This window comes from Carcharodon carcharias, chromosome 12 (assembly GCF_017639515.1).
Source record: "Carcharodon carcharias isolate sCarCar2 chromosome 12, sCarCar2.pri, whole genome shotgun sequence".
NCBI lineage: Eukaryota > Metazoa > Chordata > Chondrichthyes > Lamniformes > Lamnidae > Carcharodon > Carcharodon carcharias.
This window is the reverse complement of record NC_054478.1, coordinates 62,915,392-62,935,102: the sequence shown is the minus strand read 5'-3', so window position 1 is coordinate 62,935,102 and position 19,711 is coordinate 62,915,392. Positions and strand designations below refer to the sequence as shown.

General features: G+C 44.3%; 1 protein-coding gene across 2 annotated transcripts in view; it reads right to left on the bottom strand.

Moving 5' to 3' along the window:
• ifih1 (interferon induced with helicase C domain 1) overlaps positions 1-19,711 on the bottom strand; it is a 182,561-nt gene that overhangs the window by 133,199 nt on the left and 29,651 nt on the right. Inside the window, exon 3 of one of the 2 annotated variants that reach the window (XM_041201769.1) lies at positions 7,540-7,770. The exons of the other annotated variant lie outside the window; for it this stretch is intronic. Within the exon in view, the coding sequence (XP_041057703.1) occupies positions 7,540-7,770 (231 nt within the window). The remainder of the gene's footprint in view (positions 1-7,539; positions 7,771-19,711) is intronic. 2 annotated transcript variants of the gene reach the window in all.

Here is a 19,711-nt window from a genome sequence, read left to right as displayed (position 1 = left end):
CTTTCCAGGGATCCAACGATTAGCTTGCAGCTCTCAGGGGTGGTATTTCTACCCTCTGTGGATCTTGATTGTGTGGGAGGCCTGATGCCAGCCAGTTAAGTGCCTGATTACAATTAAATTGCGTCGGGGCTCCCGGACAGAAGCAACACAGGACTCCCACGGGTTCTCCAGCCCTGCCGCTGGAATTAAGCTCCACCCCATAATTCCTCCTTGATCCATCTATGCAGCCAAAAATCATTCACCAGCTGTTTGCAATAAACTCCATCATCATATGAGTTTAGTTTAGTTTAATTCTGCTCTACACATTATAATTAATAATTTATCTTCTGTTGCAGGTTACAGATAGGGACATCTGTACAGTTTTTGAACAGTAGCATTTCAACTCAAAGTTGGGCATCCACCATTTTCAGCTCTTACCTAGCTTCCAGACAGAATGAGAAAAGGTCATTCAGTTCTTCCAATAAGCCAAATTCTGCTTCTGGTCATGAAAAGTCCATTTTGTGGGGTGAAATAGAAATTTGGCAGGAGCTCAAAACAAGGGGAAGTGAAACAGCTACCACATATGATTTTTCTTTTGTTGAACTTTGTTAATACCTAACAACACTAACCTTCCTCAGTCATGGCCATTTGTGAGCTAATATTGCTAACAACAGAATACCACAATATATTCCACAGCTGGAATAATTTGAGGTGTAGCAATCAAATAAAACTCAGAATCATCCAGACCTTTTTACTAATTAATGTACAAATACTTAAAAAAGATCTAAATAGCTCCAAGTTATTGGGTGACATGGATTTTGGAATCAACAACTGAGCAATGCTGTGTCCCAATTGTATGAATTTTCACTCCAATTAATTATACCAAATGAAATATGGATATTGTATTTCACCAACATTGGCATTGCAATGAAAATAAAAAAATATTGTACAGCACTTAATACAACCCTGACTTTTAATTAAGATTAATATTTTACTAGTGAGGCCCTAACATCATTAGTAAAAGCTGCTAACCTCTTGGCTATATTCCACAGTGCATGTTTTGTGCAATAGTGTATAACACATTTTCACGGCATCAAATGCTGCATGGATCAGCTGTGACACTGTGATCTTTGACATTTTCAATCTGGAATAGGGAACTGAACTGAGAATCCTTTCTGCCAATGGAGCTGTTTTGGAATAAACTTTATATTTATCAGTTGTTTACTTAATGTACAATTTACTAATTGGCTGGCACAAATGATAGTGAATGTATCCAAAGAAGAGTAAATTACTCATTAACTAATAGGCAGAGGAAGCAGTGCCATACCACCTTTTCCTTTAGCGGAAGATCAGAAGTGATCAGTGTGTGTGTGCGTATGCATATGTATATGTCCTTACTCTCAAGAACTAAAAGTACCAACTACCCTGAGCTCACTTCTCCCTTCCTGGCTGTCAATGTGAATCTACCACTAACCACTTTCCTCTCAGAAACCTAAGTAGCATGCATGGTGGGAGCCAGAAATCTGCCCTTCTTTGGTTGACTGTCACTGGGAGGTAGCAAATACAGTAGTGGTGCAGCATTTAAAAGGCTTCAGCCAATTAAAGGACATGATGATAGAAAGAGCAGAAGCCTTTCGAGTGTCAGCAGCTGGAGGGGTCCTATTCTGAAGCAGCTTTTTAATTATGCTTCAGTAAGTTCCCACATCTAATAATGCTTTCATCTACATTCATATAAAAATATTCATCATTCAGCAACTGAACGTAAACACTTTCTATTTTAGAGCTAGCATTCACAGTCAAAAGCAATATGGTAGAAATTTGCTATTCTGTAAGTAAATTTAAGAGTTACTTGATAAATCAGGTTTAAATTTCAATAATCTGAAGGGTTGCAAGAACACTTGCAACCACCAATTAATAGTACATTACTGTCTACATGTGAGGATGATCCAAATTTAGCAAACATATACTGAAGTATGAAATGACAGAACAAAGGGCAGAATTTTCCGTGCCCGCTGACGTTGGGTGTGTTCGGCGGCGTGAGCGGACAATATGATGAAAAGGCTGAAAATCAGTTTTACATTGTCGTCAAACCAGTTTGCAATCATCCGCTCTGCCCGTCAATGACTAACTGTGTTTACTGCTATCAGACATCGGAACCTCATCATAATACATCTGCATCATTATAAGGCCAGCCCGCCGGAATCATACCCCCACACTGGATCATCCGCCTACGTTGGCAGGAAAATACGCCAACGTGTTTCATAACTATACATAAGTGATATGCACCTGGTGGGCTGCACTTCACTCGGAACTTCAAGGTTTGTTTGCCTACCTTGCTTCGGTCAGCACACGCAGTCATCAGTGCCAGGCTTCACAGACAGCATCGCATCACTTTTAGGGGGCCTTGGGGGCCGGTCTCTATGTACCAGACCAGCCATAAGGCGGGGGTGACTTCTTAATGGCTGCAGGGCCAGGACTTGCTTGGGAAAGAGAGAGAAGTGGCCTTAGGCAAGGGAAGGGGGTATCCCAGGGTGTGTGTGGGGGCACAAGTTGATCTGTGCAAGTGGACTCAAGATTGTGAGGGCTGAAGAGGCAGCTTCCAGAGCGATGAGGCCAGATGGAGATGTGAAGGTGTGTGTGAGACAGTGAGTGGTGATGTCCCTTGAGCTGGCAGTGAGTGAGATGCCAGTGAATGCGTGATGGGCTTGAATGTGTGAGTTTACAGTGGTAAGATGGCTGCCTTACCCTGGCAGCAAGGATGAGATCATTCATCTTCTATCTCCATTGGATGGCCAACCTCTTCTGTGCAGCACTGGCACTGATCACGACTGTCATCACCTACTAAGCTGGAGTGGTAATGTTGCTGCCCCTCCTGTGGCCAGAGTTGGGGTAGAGGACATCACAGCGGTCCTTCACAGCATCCAAAAGTCACTTGATGGATGCGTCACTAAACCTGGGGGCCGCAGTCTCCTTGCCTTTTAGGGCCATGTCTTCTGTTCAGCAGTCCTGGGCAGAAAGGTGTGTGCACAGCTGCATTTTAAAAGTGGCCATTGTTTGCTATTACTGCCATTACTGCTACCGTACTTAGCACAAATTTGGGACAATTCCGCTCAATGTCTTTTCAAATATCATCTAAGGAAATTATTGGAGCTGTTAATTTCATATTGAAAATAAAATCAATGGTTATAGGCTAGTTATAACTAACTATAGATTATAACTATTTTGATTATTTGCTTACGTGAGTAGCTTGTCATAGATAATTCTGGATCACTGATTTATTTAGTGATAACGTACTGATTAAAATTCCAAATAATGTTATTTGCAGGGGGATTTACAAATATGAGGCTTTTATAAAAGCCTGGATGCTGTAATGGGGATTTCTATGCTGTCAGTTAACATATTTGTGAGCGCAGAAAGACAAACAGTAGGAACAATAATTATTTTACATAATGAATGCTTTTAATTGCAAGTTGTTGTAACACTGCCCCTAGCTGTGGATCAATTTAAAGTTGGGAGTGGCTGGGAAACCACAATAACTGCAGTTACTCTCTTCTTGTTTTGTTCCTTTCATCTCTTTTCTCCTTTGATGTGGTGTGGTTCCAAGGGCACTGCATGCTGTCTGGTTCCTCATTCGAGTGGTCATTGTTCACATGTGATCTTCAATAGTGAGGATTGGCATCAGAGCCCATCCTGAACGTGTCCTCTCTGAATCCACACATCCGCACTTTTCAGCAGGAATCACAGGAGAGATCTCAAAAGCAAGAACTCTGCCTGGTTTTCTCCTCTCTTACTGAAGGTCCTTAATGCTTGGATTCAAAAATGGAATCTTTCTAATTGGCATGGCTCCTTTACTGACTCAACAAACCAGTGGCTGGATAAACTTGCTGAGCCATCAAGTGAGCCCCTGCTGAGTTATCTTCTAACTAAAAAGGGGCAGAGTGATGATACTAAAGGCTACCTATTAACCTTATAACAGGGTAAACAGGATGCAGGCTTTGTACCAGCAGTAGATATATTTATATTTGTGTTTCTACAGATGAGGAGTTGTACTCCCCCCTAATTTCATACCACTCAGTCTTCTGCAATAGTTTCCTGTGTCACAGGTTTACTGCAGGTGCCTCACGTAAGAACTGGAGTGAAAAGAAAACTGTTCAAGAGGCAAAATGTAGTATAAGGTAATAAAGCAGATAATAAAAACTAAGAAGATTAAAAAAAATGAGGGGAAGATAAAGGAAAAGTAAGGGAGGGAATAAAAGCTATGGCAAGAGAGAGAAAAGGTGGAGAAAGAGATAGAAATGAGAGGGAGGACAGAAAAAGACAGAAAGGAATGTGAAAGAGACAGAGAAAAGGAGGGGGATGCAGCAAGGGGGAAAGAAAAATGAAGGTGGAAAGTATAAGAAAAACAAAAGTGAAGAAAACGAGCAAAATAAACACTAGTAGAGGAGACTGACAGCAGTGGGGATAAAGGATGAGAGAGGTTGTTTTTGCACTTTCAGTATCTTTAACTAAAGGTGTGTGAGAAGCTGAGAATTATGTTTTGCAAGACCCAGCCTGAAAAGATTTGAGAAACACTAAATCATATATGTTTGTTCAAAATAATGAAAAATAACAATTGACTTGAACAAGCCTTGAAGGTACGTGCATTGTGCAGGCCTACATAATCCACTTACATTTAGTCAGTGGTTGCATTTATGTACTAACGTTGGAGTTGATAGGTGATTAAATGATGTAGGGAGAGGGATCTATGGTGGGCAGTGGTCAGCAAGTTGCAGAGGTCTCAATCCATGATCTTAACCGTGATAAAGTTTTCAATGAGACACTCCAGCAGGTTACAGATTCAGCATTCAGATTCAGCACTTTCACTCCTGAGTCAGAAGGTTGGTGGGTTCAAATTCTATTCCAGAAAAATAGCTATAGCATGTTGACTGATATGCCGGTGCACTACTGTGTGCTACACTGTCAGAGGTGTTGCACTTCAGATGAAATGTTAAACTAAGTTCCTGGTTGCCCTCTTAGGTGGATGTAAGAGAAGGGAGCCAATATTTACCCCTCAGGCACCATCACTAAAAAATGCATGGATTGGCTGCCATATGTCCTACATTACAAGAGTGATGACATTTCAAAAGTATTTCATTGGGCAGAACTTTGAGGTCATTGGGTGGGCGCGGTGGGCGGCCCCAGGAGTGGCTGGGAAATGTTCTGCTGCCTAACATCAGCCCCCTACCATCGGCCAATTAAAGGCCAGCCAGCGTGAAAGGCTCAGCGCTGCCGGGGTGGGGACGGAAGGAGGGTGAAGGCTGAAGTCAGCGCAGGCGTGGGGCTGTGCGTAATGAAAGCTCCCTGAAAGCAGGGAGCTGCCTCAGGGAGCTGAAGAATTTAAAACCATCAAATAAAGATTTTAAAATGCAGAAAAATGTCCACACATCGGACTCACTCATATAAATATATAGATCCTGCCCTCGGATGAGGTTTTCTCAAAAATCCAAAAGCCGCCTGGCCGATTCGCTTTGCCCGCCAGTCGCCACGCTGGACGGGCAGCGAAAATTCCAGGTTAATTAATACTTTAATGGCCTTAATAGACCTCTTAATTGTCGGCGGGCGCGCTGCTGACTCTCACACGCGCCTGCGACCGAAATATCACATAAGTGAGCGATGATGTCGGGACACTCACCCGACGTCATCATGTGCTATTTTACGCTCGGGCGAAAAATCCTGCTCATTGGCTGTGAAGTGCTTTGAAATGTCCTGAGGTCTTTCTTTCAAAATAAAAAGGAAGCATGAAATTCAGCACAGCTTGTGACATTTTGTTATGGCAGGTTAAAACTGCTGTCATTAAATGTTACAAGTCTGAAGATTGCAAACACAAGGGTTTTCAAAAAATAATTTAAACTTTCACCTTTTGCCCTATGACTATGAGAATATAGTAGTACCCTGGTCTTACAGTACAAAAGAATTAAAATACGTGTTACCACAGAATCTGCAAGGGACAACTTCAAATGAAATTATTTGAAAAGATCTCAAAATCTGGGTACTTAGCTACTTTACATCTGTTATTGTTAATATCTAAAAGGCTAAGAAAATATTATCATTCACAAGAAGAGTTTCAAAATACCACAATCACGGACTGTCAGAACTAAGCAAATAGTCCTCATTCTGACAACGCTCTAGTCATTGTGACATCGCTGGTCCATTGTAAAATTAACACACAAAGAAAATTATCTAAAAACAATACATTTTTGACATAAAAATTATTTCATGTGCTAATAAATAACATGATGACAATCTCTCTGTTCAAAGTTCATCAGCCTGCAATGCTAATTCGGGCTCCAATATTGCTAGGGTTGGTTTGCATAGATCGGGGCAGGGGGAGACCAGAGGGTGGTGGTAGGTTCAGAAGGGAAACCCAAGAGTCTGGGTTTCTGTCTGAGTTTCCAACATGCTGTGGAGTTTTACCTCCACCGTGTGCAATTTTCTCCTCAACAGGCTCTACGCTCAGAGGTCAGCCTGTGGACAACATGGCTTCCAGATGGGAAGGGGTACTTAGGCTACAGAAGCAGATAAAGAGCCTGAAGCTGCTACTGGGAGTAAGGGGTGGGATCCCTGATCCCGGGGGTCTTTGCATGGGAGGCGGTTTTTGATGGAGGAGGGAGATTGCGGGGCTGGAAAGGAACATTTTTGCTCCTCCTGGCCCGCTGTGATGTTTGACCTTCTCCCCAAATCAGCCCTAGCCTCCTTTCAGCCTCCGGATTTCCCAAGGCGCAGAAGCCCATTGGCCGTGGTTAAACTTGCACAGCAGTTTAAATCATAGGTTGCAGTCTCATTAAAATATTTAACCTTGAAGTGGGCAGGTTGGAGGTGGGTCAGGTTTCAAACTTAACATCTCACCCAAATCCAATCCACCAATTCTTGGGGGTTAAAATGCACCTCCCTGATTCTCTACCTGACTCACTGAGTGTTTCCAGCATTTTCTGTTTTCATTTATGAAAATTTCTCCATTGGGCTTGACAAATTTGGTCATGACCAAGTTCTTAGAGAACTTGGCGAACTCGTGAATTCATCCTAAAGTGGCACAGCAAGAACAGTGGGCTTTTGGATCAATTCTCCCAAATTTACTCATTTTAGTCTTGCTGTAGTCAGACACCAAAAAGAAGCTAGATAAAGACCAAAGGATTGATCATTGAGCCTTGCCACTAGTCACTGGCACAGTAAATTGGGGCCTAGGAACCTGTCTCATCCTGTAGGCCGGGATTTTCTGGCCCCATTGTCGTGGAACCTGCTGTGGGAGATTCGGCTGTTCAGTCGAAAGTCCATTAACTTTCGGCAGGCCTGGACGATCCCAGCAGCATGAGGGGCCGGAAAATCCCGCCCTTAGTCATAATCAATTAGTCACCTAAGAAGCTCTAAGATCACAGTTATCTGAGGGAGGGGGGGGGTGCGGCGGCAAATATACAGGAACATCTCAGATAGAGAAAAGCACCTTCAGTGTTTCTTCCCTCACCCACATCTTCTATGTAATCAAGCCGCTTATTACAAATGATGTTTGCTGATATAATCTTTTACCTGAATTTATAGACTGATCCAATGCTGATATGTCCAACTGGATACTGCTTTCATCAATCTGCCTGCTGTTTTGATCATTTTCCACTGCAGTAATAGGGCTACTATACAAATCCTGGGGTGCCTGCTCATCTTTTTCAACAGCTAACTTGTCCGGTTTGGCATCATCTACATTGTTCTGCACTTCAGTTGCCAATTGTTCACTTGCTATATCTTGACTTTCTTGTGCTGGATCTGCATAAAAAAAAAACACATGTACTAGTTTAATAATGTGTATAGAAGTGACCTAATGCTTTCAGGTTTTTAAACCTCATTTTTATTATGGTCTTCCCTTTTTAAGAAATTCTGCAATATGCACCACCTCATCCAGATGTTTGTTTGGCTTAGTTGTTAACACTATGGTCAGAGGGTTGTGGGTTCAAGTTCAAAGCAGTACTTAAGCATAGAAATCAGGCAACCGCTTCATGCAGCACTGCTGGAGTACTGCATCATTGAAGGTGATGAGAAGTTATACCGAGGTCCCATCTGCTTGTTCACGTGGACATTAAGGTTCCCATTGCTCTTACTGAAGGGCAGTAAGTTCTCCAACATTAGCTTCCGAAAGAAATTTCACTGTTGTTTATTGCTTACTAGCCAATAAATATCTCCTAAATTGTCAGCTGAACTGTTCTCATTAGTAACAAATATCCCAAAACAAGGTAACCCATCACGATTTTTCCCCTCTCAGTGCACAAACTGATCATCTGGCCAAGACTGGAAATGGCTGTAGTCAGGAGGGCAAAAAGCCCTGTGGTACTCATTGATACCACATAAAAGTGTAACACCATACTTCGTCATTCTCAAGAACTGTAGACTGATAAGAATCAGAAAGTAGATATTTCAACTGATTTTCAATGTGGTGGAAAACATGTACAATAACATGTATAAAAAAGGTTAACTCAAAGGTAGCTGCAGTTGCAGAATGGAACCTTACTACCATGTCCTTTAGAGAAGATCATAACTAAATATTATCCTGTCCAATACCTTAAAACGCATGACCTTACAACTTCTAAGATAAAAGATAAACTCATATACGAAGGAAAGAGAGTGTCCTGTAATTTAATACAGATTAATGTTTTACAGTTTAACTATGCCAACATTCAATAAGAACATGTCTACAGCTTACTTTCACCTCTGAAACACGATTTTCTGACAGACAAAACATGCACCATGTAAGTTTAAAAACGTTTTTTTTAAATAGGATGGGAGCTCTGGCATTTGGAAAGCGAAAGTTTTTTTAGCTTCAAATAAAGGAGATGTTGTTCCATTATTTTCTGATTTTACAGTGCTCTATTTCCGCTGAGAATAGTCAAAGACACTCAGTAAAATGACAGCACCCATTAAGTTCAGCATTGGTAGCACCATCTGTATTTCATAACCTCAGTTTGGAAATACACATAAGGCAGAATTTTTTCCCTGTTCGGGGGGAAGTGGATGGGCGGGCGCAAGCGGGCACGCTTCCGAGTGGCGTCCCCGATTGGAGGTGCGGCGTCATTTAACATGGGCAGGCCAATTAAGGCCTGCCCAGCGTGACATCTGCAGGGAAGCGCTATGCGCTCCCTGTGCGGGCGGGGGGTGGGGGTGGTGGATGCCTAAAATCGAGAGTGCACTCTTTCGCGCATGCGCACAAATGAGTGCACTCACCTCCCTGAGGCTAAGTGGTGCCTCAGGGAGATCGCCTCTGCTTTCAAAAATATTAAAAATAGAAAAAAAAATTCCCTTACATGTCCCCTCATGTGACAATGTCACATGAGTTGGGACATGTCCATAATTTCAAAAAAAACTTTACTAAAATTTTTAAAACCCTACATGCAATCTCATCCCGCCTGTGGATGAGGTTTCATATTTTTCTACTTCCCACCGAGGCTCCTGGCCTGCCCGCCAACCTTGAGGTTGGATGGGCAGGTTCACTAATTACTTTAATTGATCTGTCACTGGCCTCAACTGACAGGTCGGCGGGCGCGCAGCTGATTTTGCCGCGCCCCCGCCTTCCTGAAAATTTAAATGGGGGGCGGTGACATCGGGTGTTCCACCTGACTTCACCGCGTGTAATTTTATGTGTCGGCGAGCAGGTCCCATCCCTGCTCACCGACGCTAAAATCCTGCCCATAATGTGTAGAAACAACCAGGCTCACTAAAGGAAATGCTCCACAGTATTTTAATTTTTGTAATAAAATCAGTAGGCCATAAATACTAAAAATTACTTTTTACAGTGTGCTACAGAAGTATTATACTTAACAATAGCTGTTTAACTATAATCCTCATTCACTACTATTCAAAAGTTTGGTAGATCACTTGCTCTTATTACTGGATGCACCAAATGGATGCATACACAGTTCCAAAATTCTCATTTGCAAAATAACATAATGTAAATGAATGGAGGGCATTTATTAATTCTGCATAATATTTAAATTCATATTTTTAAAAAGCAATTGAACACATCAGATCAGGAACATTTTGTCTGTTACTCAAAAATTACAGGAAAATAAAGATGAACACATTTGTCTAATACTACACTGTATTTCTACATTTCGAATTGGTTCTCCTTACACCTGCAATCAGCAATAGCCGGGAATGAAGCCTCTTTGAGGTTAGTGACATTTACACAGGCAGCAAATCCATTACCACCAATCGTGTGAAAAACAGACCACCTGCCATCAAATGGTCCAACCTAAACTGGCATATTCAGCAGCTAATCATAACTAAGCATGTCTTTTTTCAACAATCACTTCCAGTGGCCTGCTTTGCATTTAGTATTGTACGAAACCAGGTATTGAGCTACGTGTTCCCTGTCTGATGGCTCCTTCATTTGCAGCTGTATAGCCCTGAGCTATAAAATGAAATATGCTTAATGAGAGGAAGATTCAGTTGGTCAGTGCATGGTTGATTCAGGATGGAAAGGTTCATACTCTTGAGAGTAACTAGAGCAATTTCCAGAGCAAGAAAAGACTATCCCAAGGGGTCAGCCTTTACCTTAACCTGAAATGGCCCCAGTGTCATTGCAGAGAGGGTAAACAGAGCAGTGGGGAGTATTTAAAATAATAAAACAGGATTGGGGAATCTCCAGGCTCCGATTTTAACTCTGGGTTAGTGTTGGGCAGGTGGACAAGGCTGTGAATCAGAAACACTCTCACTCTTACATAAATGAGACCCAGTTACTTTAACTCCAAGGTTTCATTTAAATCCCACTAACTGGCTTCCCACCTCTCCCTGAAGGGAGGGACGGTGGAAAATCAGATGGCTCAAAATCCATCTTCCAATATGAAGCTGTTGGGCTATCCTAGTGAGTTCCATGATTTTTTTTAAGGAGGGGCAGGGGAGTAGAGGACAGGAGAGGGAGAAGTTTGCAATAAGGGAGGCTTAAGTTTTCCTTGTGGGGTTTAGAGGGGCACATCTTCTCCTTTAGGCACCACAAGGAAAAATAAAAACAATGAAATTCTTACCCTCTTTGGACTTCTTCTTGCACCAATTTTCTTTGTCACAGGCTTGGCCAGCAGGAAAATCACACGGTTCCCACTTAGGTTACCTTGTAAAAATTACAGTCGGGTCCAACTAACATCATATAGTCTCAATGTGCATTTGTTAAAAAGAGCTCTACTGATTTGGGCAGGTGTCTCACTGTCTGCCCAGGGCAATCAGTGCAAATCGGAACAAATCAACTGTCAGTGGATAAAGGACTTGGGCAATGTTAACTATCCACCCAATTGATTCCTGTGGTTGGGTGAGGTTAGAATCACTTTTCTGATCAGAAAAGGAGCAAATGATTAATAAAGCTACTAGAATAAACAATAATAACAAATATTTATGTAGCGCCTTCAGAGTAATAAAACATCCCAAAGTGCTTCACAGGGGCATTATAAAACAAATACCAAGCCACATAAGGAGATCCTGGCAGAATTTTACTGGTCTGTGGCGATGGCCTTGGAGGTGGGGTGAGGGAGGCAATAACACCCCGGGGGAAATTTATCGGAGTGGAGCCCCAAAATCTTCCTGGCGCCAGACAAATTTTCCGAGGGAGGTTAGGGAGCAGGACTGGGAATGAGCAGCACAGTATCCGGCAGGCAACTGAGGCTGTTAAGCAGCTCATTGACAGTGACTATGAAGCGTCCTTCAAATTTTCCATGGGGCACATGGGTTCCATGGAGCGTCAGGGACTCACTTGTTAAACGGAAAGCACGGAGCACATCGTCAGGTGAGTGGTGACTGGAAGTGGCAGCTATTGAGTACAGCTGCATTGTCAACCAGGCAGGCTGAGCTTTAAAAACAAAAAACTGTGGATGCTGGAAATCCAAAACAAAAACAGAATTACCTGGAAAAACTCAGCAGGTCTGGCAGCATCGGCGGAGAAGAAAAGAGTTGATGTTTCGAGTCCTCATGACCCTTCGACAGAACTAGGTGAATCCCAGGAAGGGGTGAAATATAAGCTGGTTTAAGGTGGTGGTGGTGGTGGGGGTTGGGTGGGGTGGCTGAGCTTTAGTTAAGCAAAGGATTGAAAAGGTGAGGGATTGTACAGTGTGGGTTCATATTGGAAGAGTGTCTCCCAGGCCCACTGCAACGAGCGCAGGCAGCACTAGGGGGTTGAGAGACTTTGTGCCATGAAGGCTCCAATTTTCAGTGGGTGCACTGTATTCTGAGATTGACTCCTCCAATAAGCAAGAGAGTGAGAGAGAGACACCAGTTCAGTCACATGGAGCTCAGCTGCAACAGCCCAAGGAGGAACAGCCTCATGAGGGTGCAAGGTTACATGGAAGAGGATGCATATAGGGTCATGAATGTAGGCTGATGTTCTTAAAAGATGCTACCCTGCTGGAAAGGTTTACAGACAGAGGCTTAGCTCCATGGAGACGTCCGAACACCAGTGTCTCTGAAGACCATCTCTGGCCAGGCAGGTGGTAGCAGAGGCGTATACAATATTGCAGGAGGTGTTAAAGCCAATCGGATGCGGTGGCCATCCATTACCTGTGGCTGTGAAGGTGACCATGGCACTCAAAGTTTACACCGCAGACTTATTCCTTGGATCGTTTGCAGACATTTGTGGGATCTCCCAGTCAGTGGTTCATCACTGCATCAAACAGGCCATTGACCAGTGGTCAGGGCACCAATCAGGCTAGTCAGGCCAAGAGGGCGAAAGAATTCAGGCCATCACTGAATTCCCTAAGGTGCACAGTCTAATTGACTGCACACAAGAGGCCATCAAGGCTGCCACAGAGCAGCCAGGTGCATTAAAAACAGGAAAGGCTTCCACTCACTAGATGTTCAATTAGTCCATGACCCTCGCAGGAGGATCCTGCAGCTCTGTGCACGGTTCCTGGGAAGTTGGCACAGTTTGTACACCATTAGACAACGCCAGGTATCTCAGCTGTTTAGACTACCCGGATGCCTTTGTAGATGGATCCTGGGTGACAAGGGGTATGCACTAAAGACATGGCTCTTTCACCTGTGCAGAACCCCATTACAGCATTGAGGGCACCACTGGCAAGTGACTGCAAGGGTGACCATCACAAAGATCACTGGCCTTCTGAAAATGAGGATCAGATGCCCAGATATATAGTACACAGCCCTGCAGTACACCCCATCTGTGTCTCATGTATTCTGGTGGCATGCTTCACTCCGCACAACCTGACACTCCAGAACAGAATAGCATTGGAGACACCTCCGCCTCTCCAAAGAAGAGCTGAAGGAAGTTTAGGACCAGATGGCCAATGGAAATGCACCCAGGGGTCTGATGTCAATGGGTATTGACATGTGTCCCAAGAAGACACACAGCCCACTTAAATGCACTCAAGAAGCTCAACACCATCCAGGACAAGGCAGCCCACTTGATTGGCACCCCATCCACAGACATTCACTCCTTTCACCATCGATGCACAGTAGTAGCATTATGTACCATCTACAAGATGCAGTGCAGGAACTCACCAATGCCCCTTAGACAGCAACTTCCAAACCTACGATCGCTACCATCTGGAAGGACAAGGACAGCAGATAGATGGGAACACCACCACCTGTAAGTTCTCCTCCAATTCACTCACCATCCTGACTTGGAAATATATCACCGTTCCTTCACTGTCACTGGGTCAAAATCCTGGAACTCCCTCCCTAACAGCATTATGGGTGTACCTACACCACATGGACTGCAGCGGTTCATGAAGGCAGCTCACCATCACTTTCTCAAGGGCAACTAGGGATGAGCAATAAATGCTGGCCCAGCCAGCGAAGCCCATATGCCATGAATGAATTTACAAATGCATGCATTTCTCCTGAGATTCCATTAAATGCCCTGAAGACTGTTCAATATTCTTCTTCAGGTAGCCTTGATGGCCTTTCCTTAAACACCTTTACCTTTTCCTTGACCCCATCACTATACTATCCCAAGGGCAATATTTAACATTGGCTCTCATTCTTTGCACACCTTTTCATGCTTTCCATCTCAAGAGCTCACTATCTGGTAAAGGCCCACTGGTGCTGAATTTAGCAGATGAACTGTTATAGAATGCATTACAACACCTTTAACTTTGTACCTAAATTTAACACTTTGGCTTTCAGCAAGACACTATCACCAAGTGAGACCCCAAGTGCAGCTAGGTGGATTTACATGAATGCTTCCAGGTGCTCCTACATTGTGCTCTCCCAGTGCCTGCAGTTGATGTAGAGGCAGGCAGCTGCCGTTTCTGTTCTGGTACATGAAATCGCTGGGACAAACGGCCTCTGGGTGACTGAATCCTAGAGGGATCCGGCATATTTGGGCCCCCTGCATCTGTGCAGGGGTCACCTCTGTCACTGGGGCTTCATGCTGCGTTCGTGTCACTATCAAAGGGGACAAGGATTCGCCATCAATGCAAGGAACACATTGAGCGGAGCCCCCATAGGCTTCAGGCAGTCACTGCTCCACCCTTTCACGGCCCATCTGCCCTCTCCTGCATCTCTGGAGTGATGGAACGCCCAGCAATGGGTACTGGCATCTCAGGGCCAGCCCGCCCAAACACTGTTTAACACAATTCACGGATGAGGCCATATTGTGGAAGTCAGTGTACACCAGCTGCATCTGCTTGGTGGTCTCCCTGCATGTGGCTCTCCATAAGGTCACTACTCTCAAACAGCAGAGGCCCATTTGCTCATAAGGCAGAGACATGGCACCATTCATGGTGTGGATGGACTCCTCCATCATATGTACATGGGTGTGAACAGCCCCTGAGAACTCGAACAGATGTCCACACACCTTATGCTGCTGCCCCAGCATCTGCCGCTTTGCTGGTGACTCCTGAAGTTTGCCAATATTGGACCTTTCCTCTCTCCTCCAAGGGAAAGTATCTGCAATTGTCATTGCCTCCATTAGCTACCTGTGGGTGTCTGTGTATTGCTCACCAGCTGGTGCCATCAATTCTAACCACGCAAATGCCCACTGACATGTAAGTATCTGCACTGGACTGGTGTAACACTGTCTCCTAACATGGCAGATCCTCTTCAGAGGGCTCATATGGTCCCAGTGTCATCGTTGGTTCCCTCATCTGCTCTGGGACTTGCGGGAGAGACAGGATAGTAGGTTGAATCTTCAACTGCTGCTGCCTATCCTTAATCAAGGAGCTCCCTGTATTCATCAAGAGTCACAGAGGCACCATAGTTAGTATTTGTTAGATGATGTCATAACTACATCCATGGTATTACTCACTTTGTATGAGTTCCACAGCCACCTCACCCTCAGTGAGAGGCTGCCCTGCTGCAACCCAACCTATTTCCACTGCCTTCTCCTCCATTGGAGTTACTACAGCTATGAATGGCACACCAGCCCCAGTTCTTGTCCGCTCACTGGCATTGTGAGTGTGCTTCTCCTGTAAATACAGACACATACATTGTCACCCTTAACACATAGTATGGCTGTGCTCGTCATCTGTCTCCCTTTTGTCACAAAGATGTGCTATGTGGACTTAATTTGATATCTCATCAGCTGGTTTCACATATTAACCTTTTTTAAAAAGGGACATTTCACTGGGTCACAAAGACACTGACTTAAAATGGCTGCCAATTTGCATCTGTGTAGCCACAGTCCACTCCATGGAGATGTAAGGTCTGTGGAGGCCCCAGTGGAGAGTGTTGTCTTTGGAGGTGTGAAAAGCTTCCTTCCTATCTCATCCAAATGGAAGAATGAACCATTCAGGAATTAATTACTGGAACATTAAAAATAATCACCTCAGCTATCACAATGGCTAAGAAGAGCTGTGCCAGACATGAGCTGATCAACTTCCTTTTAGAATTTACAACATGGAAAGGGGTCATGTGCTATAACCTTTTACATGAATGAAAATGGATTGTGTTCGCAGGGACATGGTGTACAAGCCTCTAGATAAAGGGGGAAAAAATCTGCCCAACATCGCCCTCATCCTGATGGCCACCTTTGTGTACGGCTGCATCAAGCGGTGTGTAGACCCTCAGTATGCAAACACCAAGTGTCACTACATGCTGAGGTTCTACCTGTCCCCGGTGTTGCGAAGGATGGGTCTGGTCACGCTGCCGCGGAACGCTCCAAGTAGTTGGACCGTGCCGTAGCACCTGTCCCTCATGGAAAAATTTATGCAGAGAAACGCCTTTGACCACAAGTCCATCAGGCAGTGGTCGGCACTTAACGTCCTAGAGTCTCTAAAGGAAAAGAAGATGGTGGATCCTGTCGGATGGTTCCCTGACCAGACTGTCAAAGTCATTTGGTAGAATGCCTCATTGCCAGAACTTTCCAGCAAGCACCAAGACGTAGCTTGGCTGGTGGTGAGAAAGGCCCTCCCCGTCAGATTCTTCCTACATGCCAGGAGTTTCATCCACTCTGCACGTTGCCCTCGAGGTGGCTATGGTGAGGACAAGTCCGTTGTTCACCTCCTTGTGGATTGTGCCTTTGCAGAGAAGGTCTGGAAAGAGATGCAAGGTTCATCCCGAGCAGTGCTGTGACACAGGACTCTGTGCTCTACGGGCTGTTCCCAGGGACACACACCAAGACAAACATCAACTGCAGCTGGAGGATCGTCAACTCAGTGAAAGACACTCTCTGGTCTATCTGAAACTTGTTGGTCTTCCAGCGCAAAGTGTTGTCCCTGACTGAATGTTGCAGACTGGCACATTCCAAGGTCCAGGACTACGTGCTGAGGGACGCACTAATGCTTGGGGCAGCCGCTGCAAAGGCGCAATGGGGAAAGGTCGCAAAGACCTTTCTGCCACAGTGCATCGAGGGGCTGGGGATTGTATAGACCCCTCAGGCTGTACGACTCACAATGAATGTATGCATTGAATACTAAATGTATCATAATTGTATTGAAGCACCTCAGAGTGCAATCTGATCTATGTCAATAGCTTGAATGCCATTGCACTGTCTGACTGTCTGGAATGACCATATTGAAATGACTGTAATATTCATTGATTGTACTGAAGCACCTCGTGATCCATGTGGAAAAGTTGAATATGAGGGGCATGGACAGGGACAGGGTGGACAGGGAGCAGCTGTTCCCCTTAGTTGAAGGGTCAGTCACGAGGGGACATAAGTTCAAGGTGAGGGGCAGGAGATTTAGTAGGGGTGTGAGGAAAAACTTTTTTACCCAGAGGGTGGTGACGGTCTGGAATGCACTGCCTGGGAGGGTGGTGGAGGCGGGCTGCCTCACATCCTTTAAAAAGTACCTGGATGAGCACTTGGCACATCATAACATTCAAGGCTATGGGCCAAGTGTTGGTAAATGGGATTATGTAGGTCAAGTGTTTCTCACGTGTCGGTGCAGACTCGATGGGCTGAAGGGCCTCTTCTGCACTATAATTCTGTGATTCTGTTATTGCACTTTTTGTGATGGCCATTCAGAAATGTTTTGTAATGTTCTTTCAGATATTTTATGAATAATTATATTTTTCCAAAAAAAAAATGAAATGCTTGAATTTGGGATTTGGCAGAGATATTTTAGTTGCTGGAGAAAGCACCTGTCATTCGCTCTCTTTCTCTCCCTACAAGATTCTATCTAAGCTTTGAACCCTGTTTTGCTGAGTTAAAAGCCTGTCTACATTTCTACAGCATACAGAGCGCTGTTGGATTTCTACAAGTGTTTCCAGGAGTAAAAAAGGGACATGCCGGCTATGACTGTGAAAAGTAACCACCTCACCTGAAGACCAATCTCTGAATGCAATCAGTGAATTTTGATTGGCTTCTTTCTTGAATCTGCACTTTAACCTGGCTAAGTTTAACATCTGATACTTTGTAAAGTTGTAGTTTTCCTGCATGCTTGGGATTTAAGTATGTGTTTGTACGTGTTAGTGGAAAGTAGGACATATTTGTACATATTCAACATTTTAATAAAGCTAACCCCTTACACGTTTTTAACTCAAGAATACCTGTCTGGCTTAATTCTTACAAACTGCACACAGTCAAGTACATACCAAATTGAAAATACAGCATCCTTTTAAAATTCAAAACCTCTGCTACAATCATTTGAAGAATGGTTAAAAAAAACCAGGAGTCATTGCACCCCTCTTCAACTGGTGGTAATACTTTACATATCCAGCACTACGTCACTTGGAGAAGCAACAATCACCTCTGACTGTCTAGCTGACAACAAAGTTTTATCTGGCAACCTGGACACTTGGCCCTGGTCCCACTGCCGCAAGTAAAATCCCAGCGGTGGTGGGAGGAGAGTCTGAAGTGCCTGAAGACAGTTCCGGCACTATGGCACCTGATTTTTACCCTTCCTGCCTGCCAAAATTCCAGCCATATCATCTTTCTTGTATATGCCGGAGCTTTCTGCTATTGGCCACCCATTTTGGCTAGTTCCCCCGCCTACTGGGTGTTAATTGGCTGCAGACAGGGCAATCCCTAAGAATGCGCCCTTGCAATCGCACAACCTAAATTTGACCCTGGCGATGGGACTTCCTCTCAACTGGGAAGACCCTGTCCATTAGATCAGATGTTCAAAAGCTTGGTTAAAAATTGTTGGCTTTAAGGTGTCTTAAAGGTGGAAAGTGAGGTAGAGAGGTGGAAAGGTTAGGGAATTCCAGATCTTAGGACCTAGGCAACTGGGCACCAATAAAAGCAAAAGACTTAGCACAAATAATTAGTTAGGTAAAGCAAACAGAAGAAAAGGAAAGAAACAGACTATATTAGGTAGTGAGAGATAGAAAAGAAATTATGATAAGGGCAAGGAATATCAAAAGATGAATGAGATAATCCAGAAAAAAAAATATGGGTTCTGAACCACAAAAATTGGAGTCAAGAATGTTTGTAAAGGCAAAAAAGCATTCAAAATGACACTGATGCAATTAGATGCATTAATAACTAGGGAAGGCTAAGACAGAATTGCTATAACAAAAGCTTGGGTTAAATTTGGACTTAACATTGCTGGTGATACCGTTTTCAAGAGACATAGTTACTGGAGGACAGTATCACAGCACTAGAGTATAAGAATGTTGCATCAAGACAGAAGCCGGGATTTTCCACTCCCGTTTGTGGTGGGTGTCCTAGCGGGCGGGAGCGGAAAATATCAGGAGACCGCAAAAATCAGCTTCACATTGTAAAACCAATTTGCGATCTTCCACTCCGCTTGTCAATGGTGGGCCGCGTTTCTCACCATCGCTTGTCAGGAAGCTAATTTCAATTCTTTAGCATCTGATTATAAGCCCTGCTCACCAGAATCATCCCCCCACACTGGATCATGAGCTCACGCCGACATATTTCACAACAGTACATAAGCGACGTGCACCTGGCACTTCGCTTGGGAATTCGTGGTTTGTTTGCCTACCTTGCTTCGGGCAGCATTCGTGGTCATCAGCGCCAGGCATTGCAGGCAGGACCACATCGCCTTTAGGGGGGCTCTTGGGCAGGTCTCTACTTACCAGACCAGCTTTAAGGCGGGGGTGGCTTTTCAACAGCTGCAGAGCTAGGGCTTGCTTGGGGAAGGGGGGTATCTCAGGATGTTTGTGGGGGCACATGTTGATCTGTGCAAGTGGCCTAAAGATGGTGAGGGTTGAGGAAATAGTCTCCAGAGGAGATGAGGCCAGATGGAGATGTGAGGGTGTGTGTGAGAGAGTGAGTGGTGATGCTGGCAGTGAGTGAGATGCCATTTAATGTGTGATAGCCTTAAGAGTTATTTTTTATTCATTCATGGGATCTGGGCATTGTTGGCTT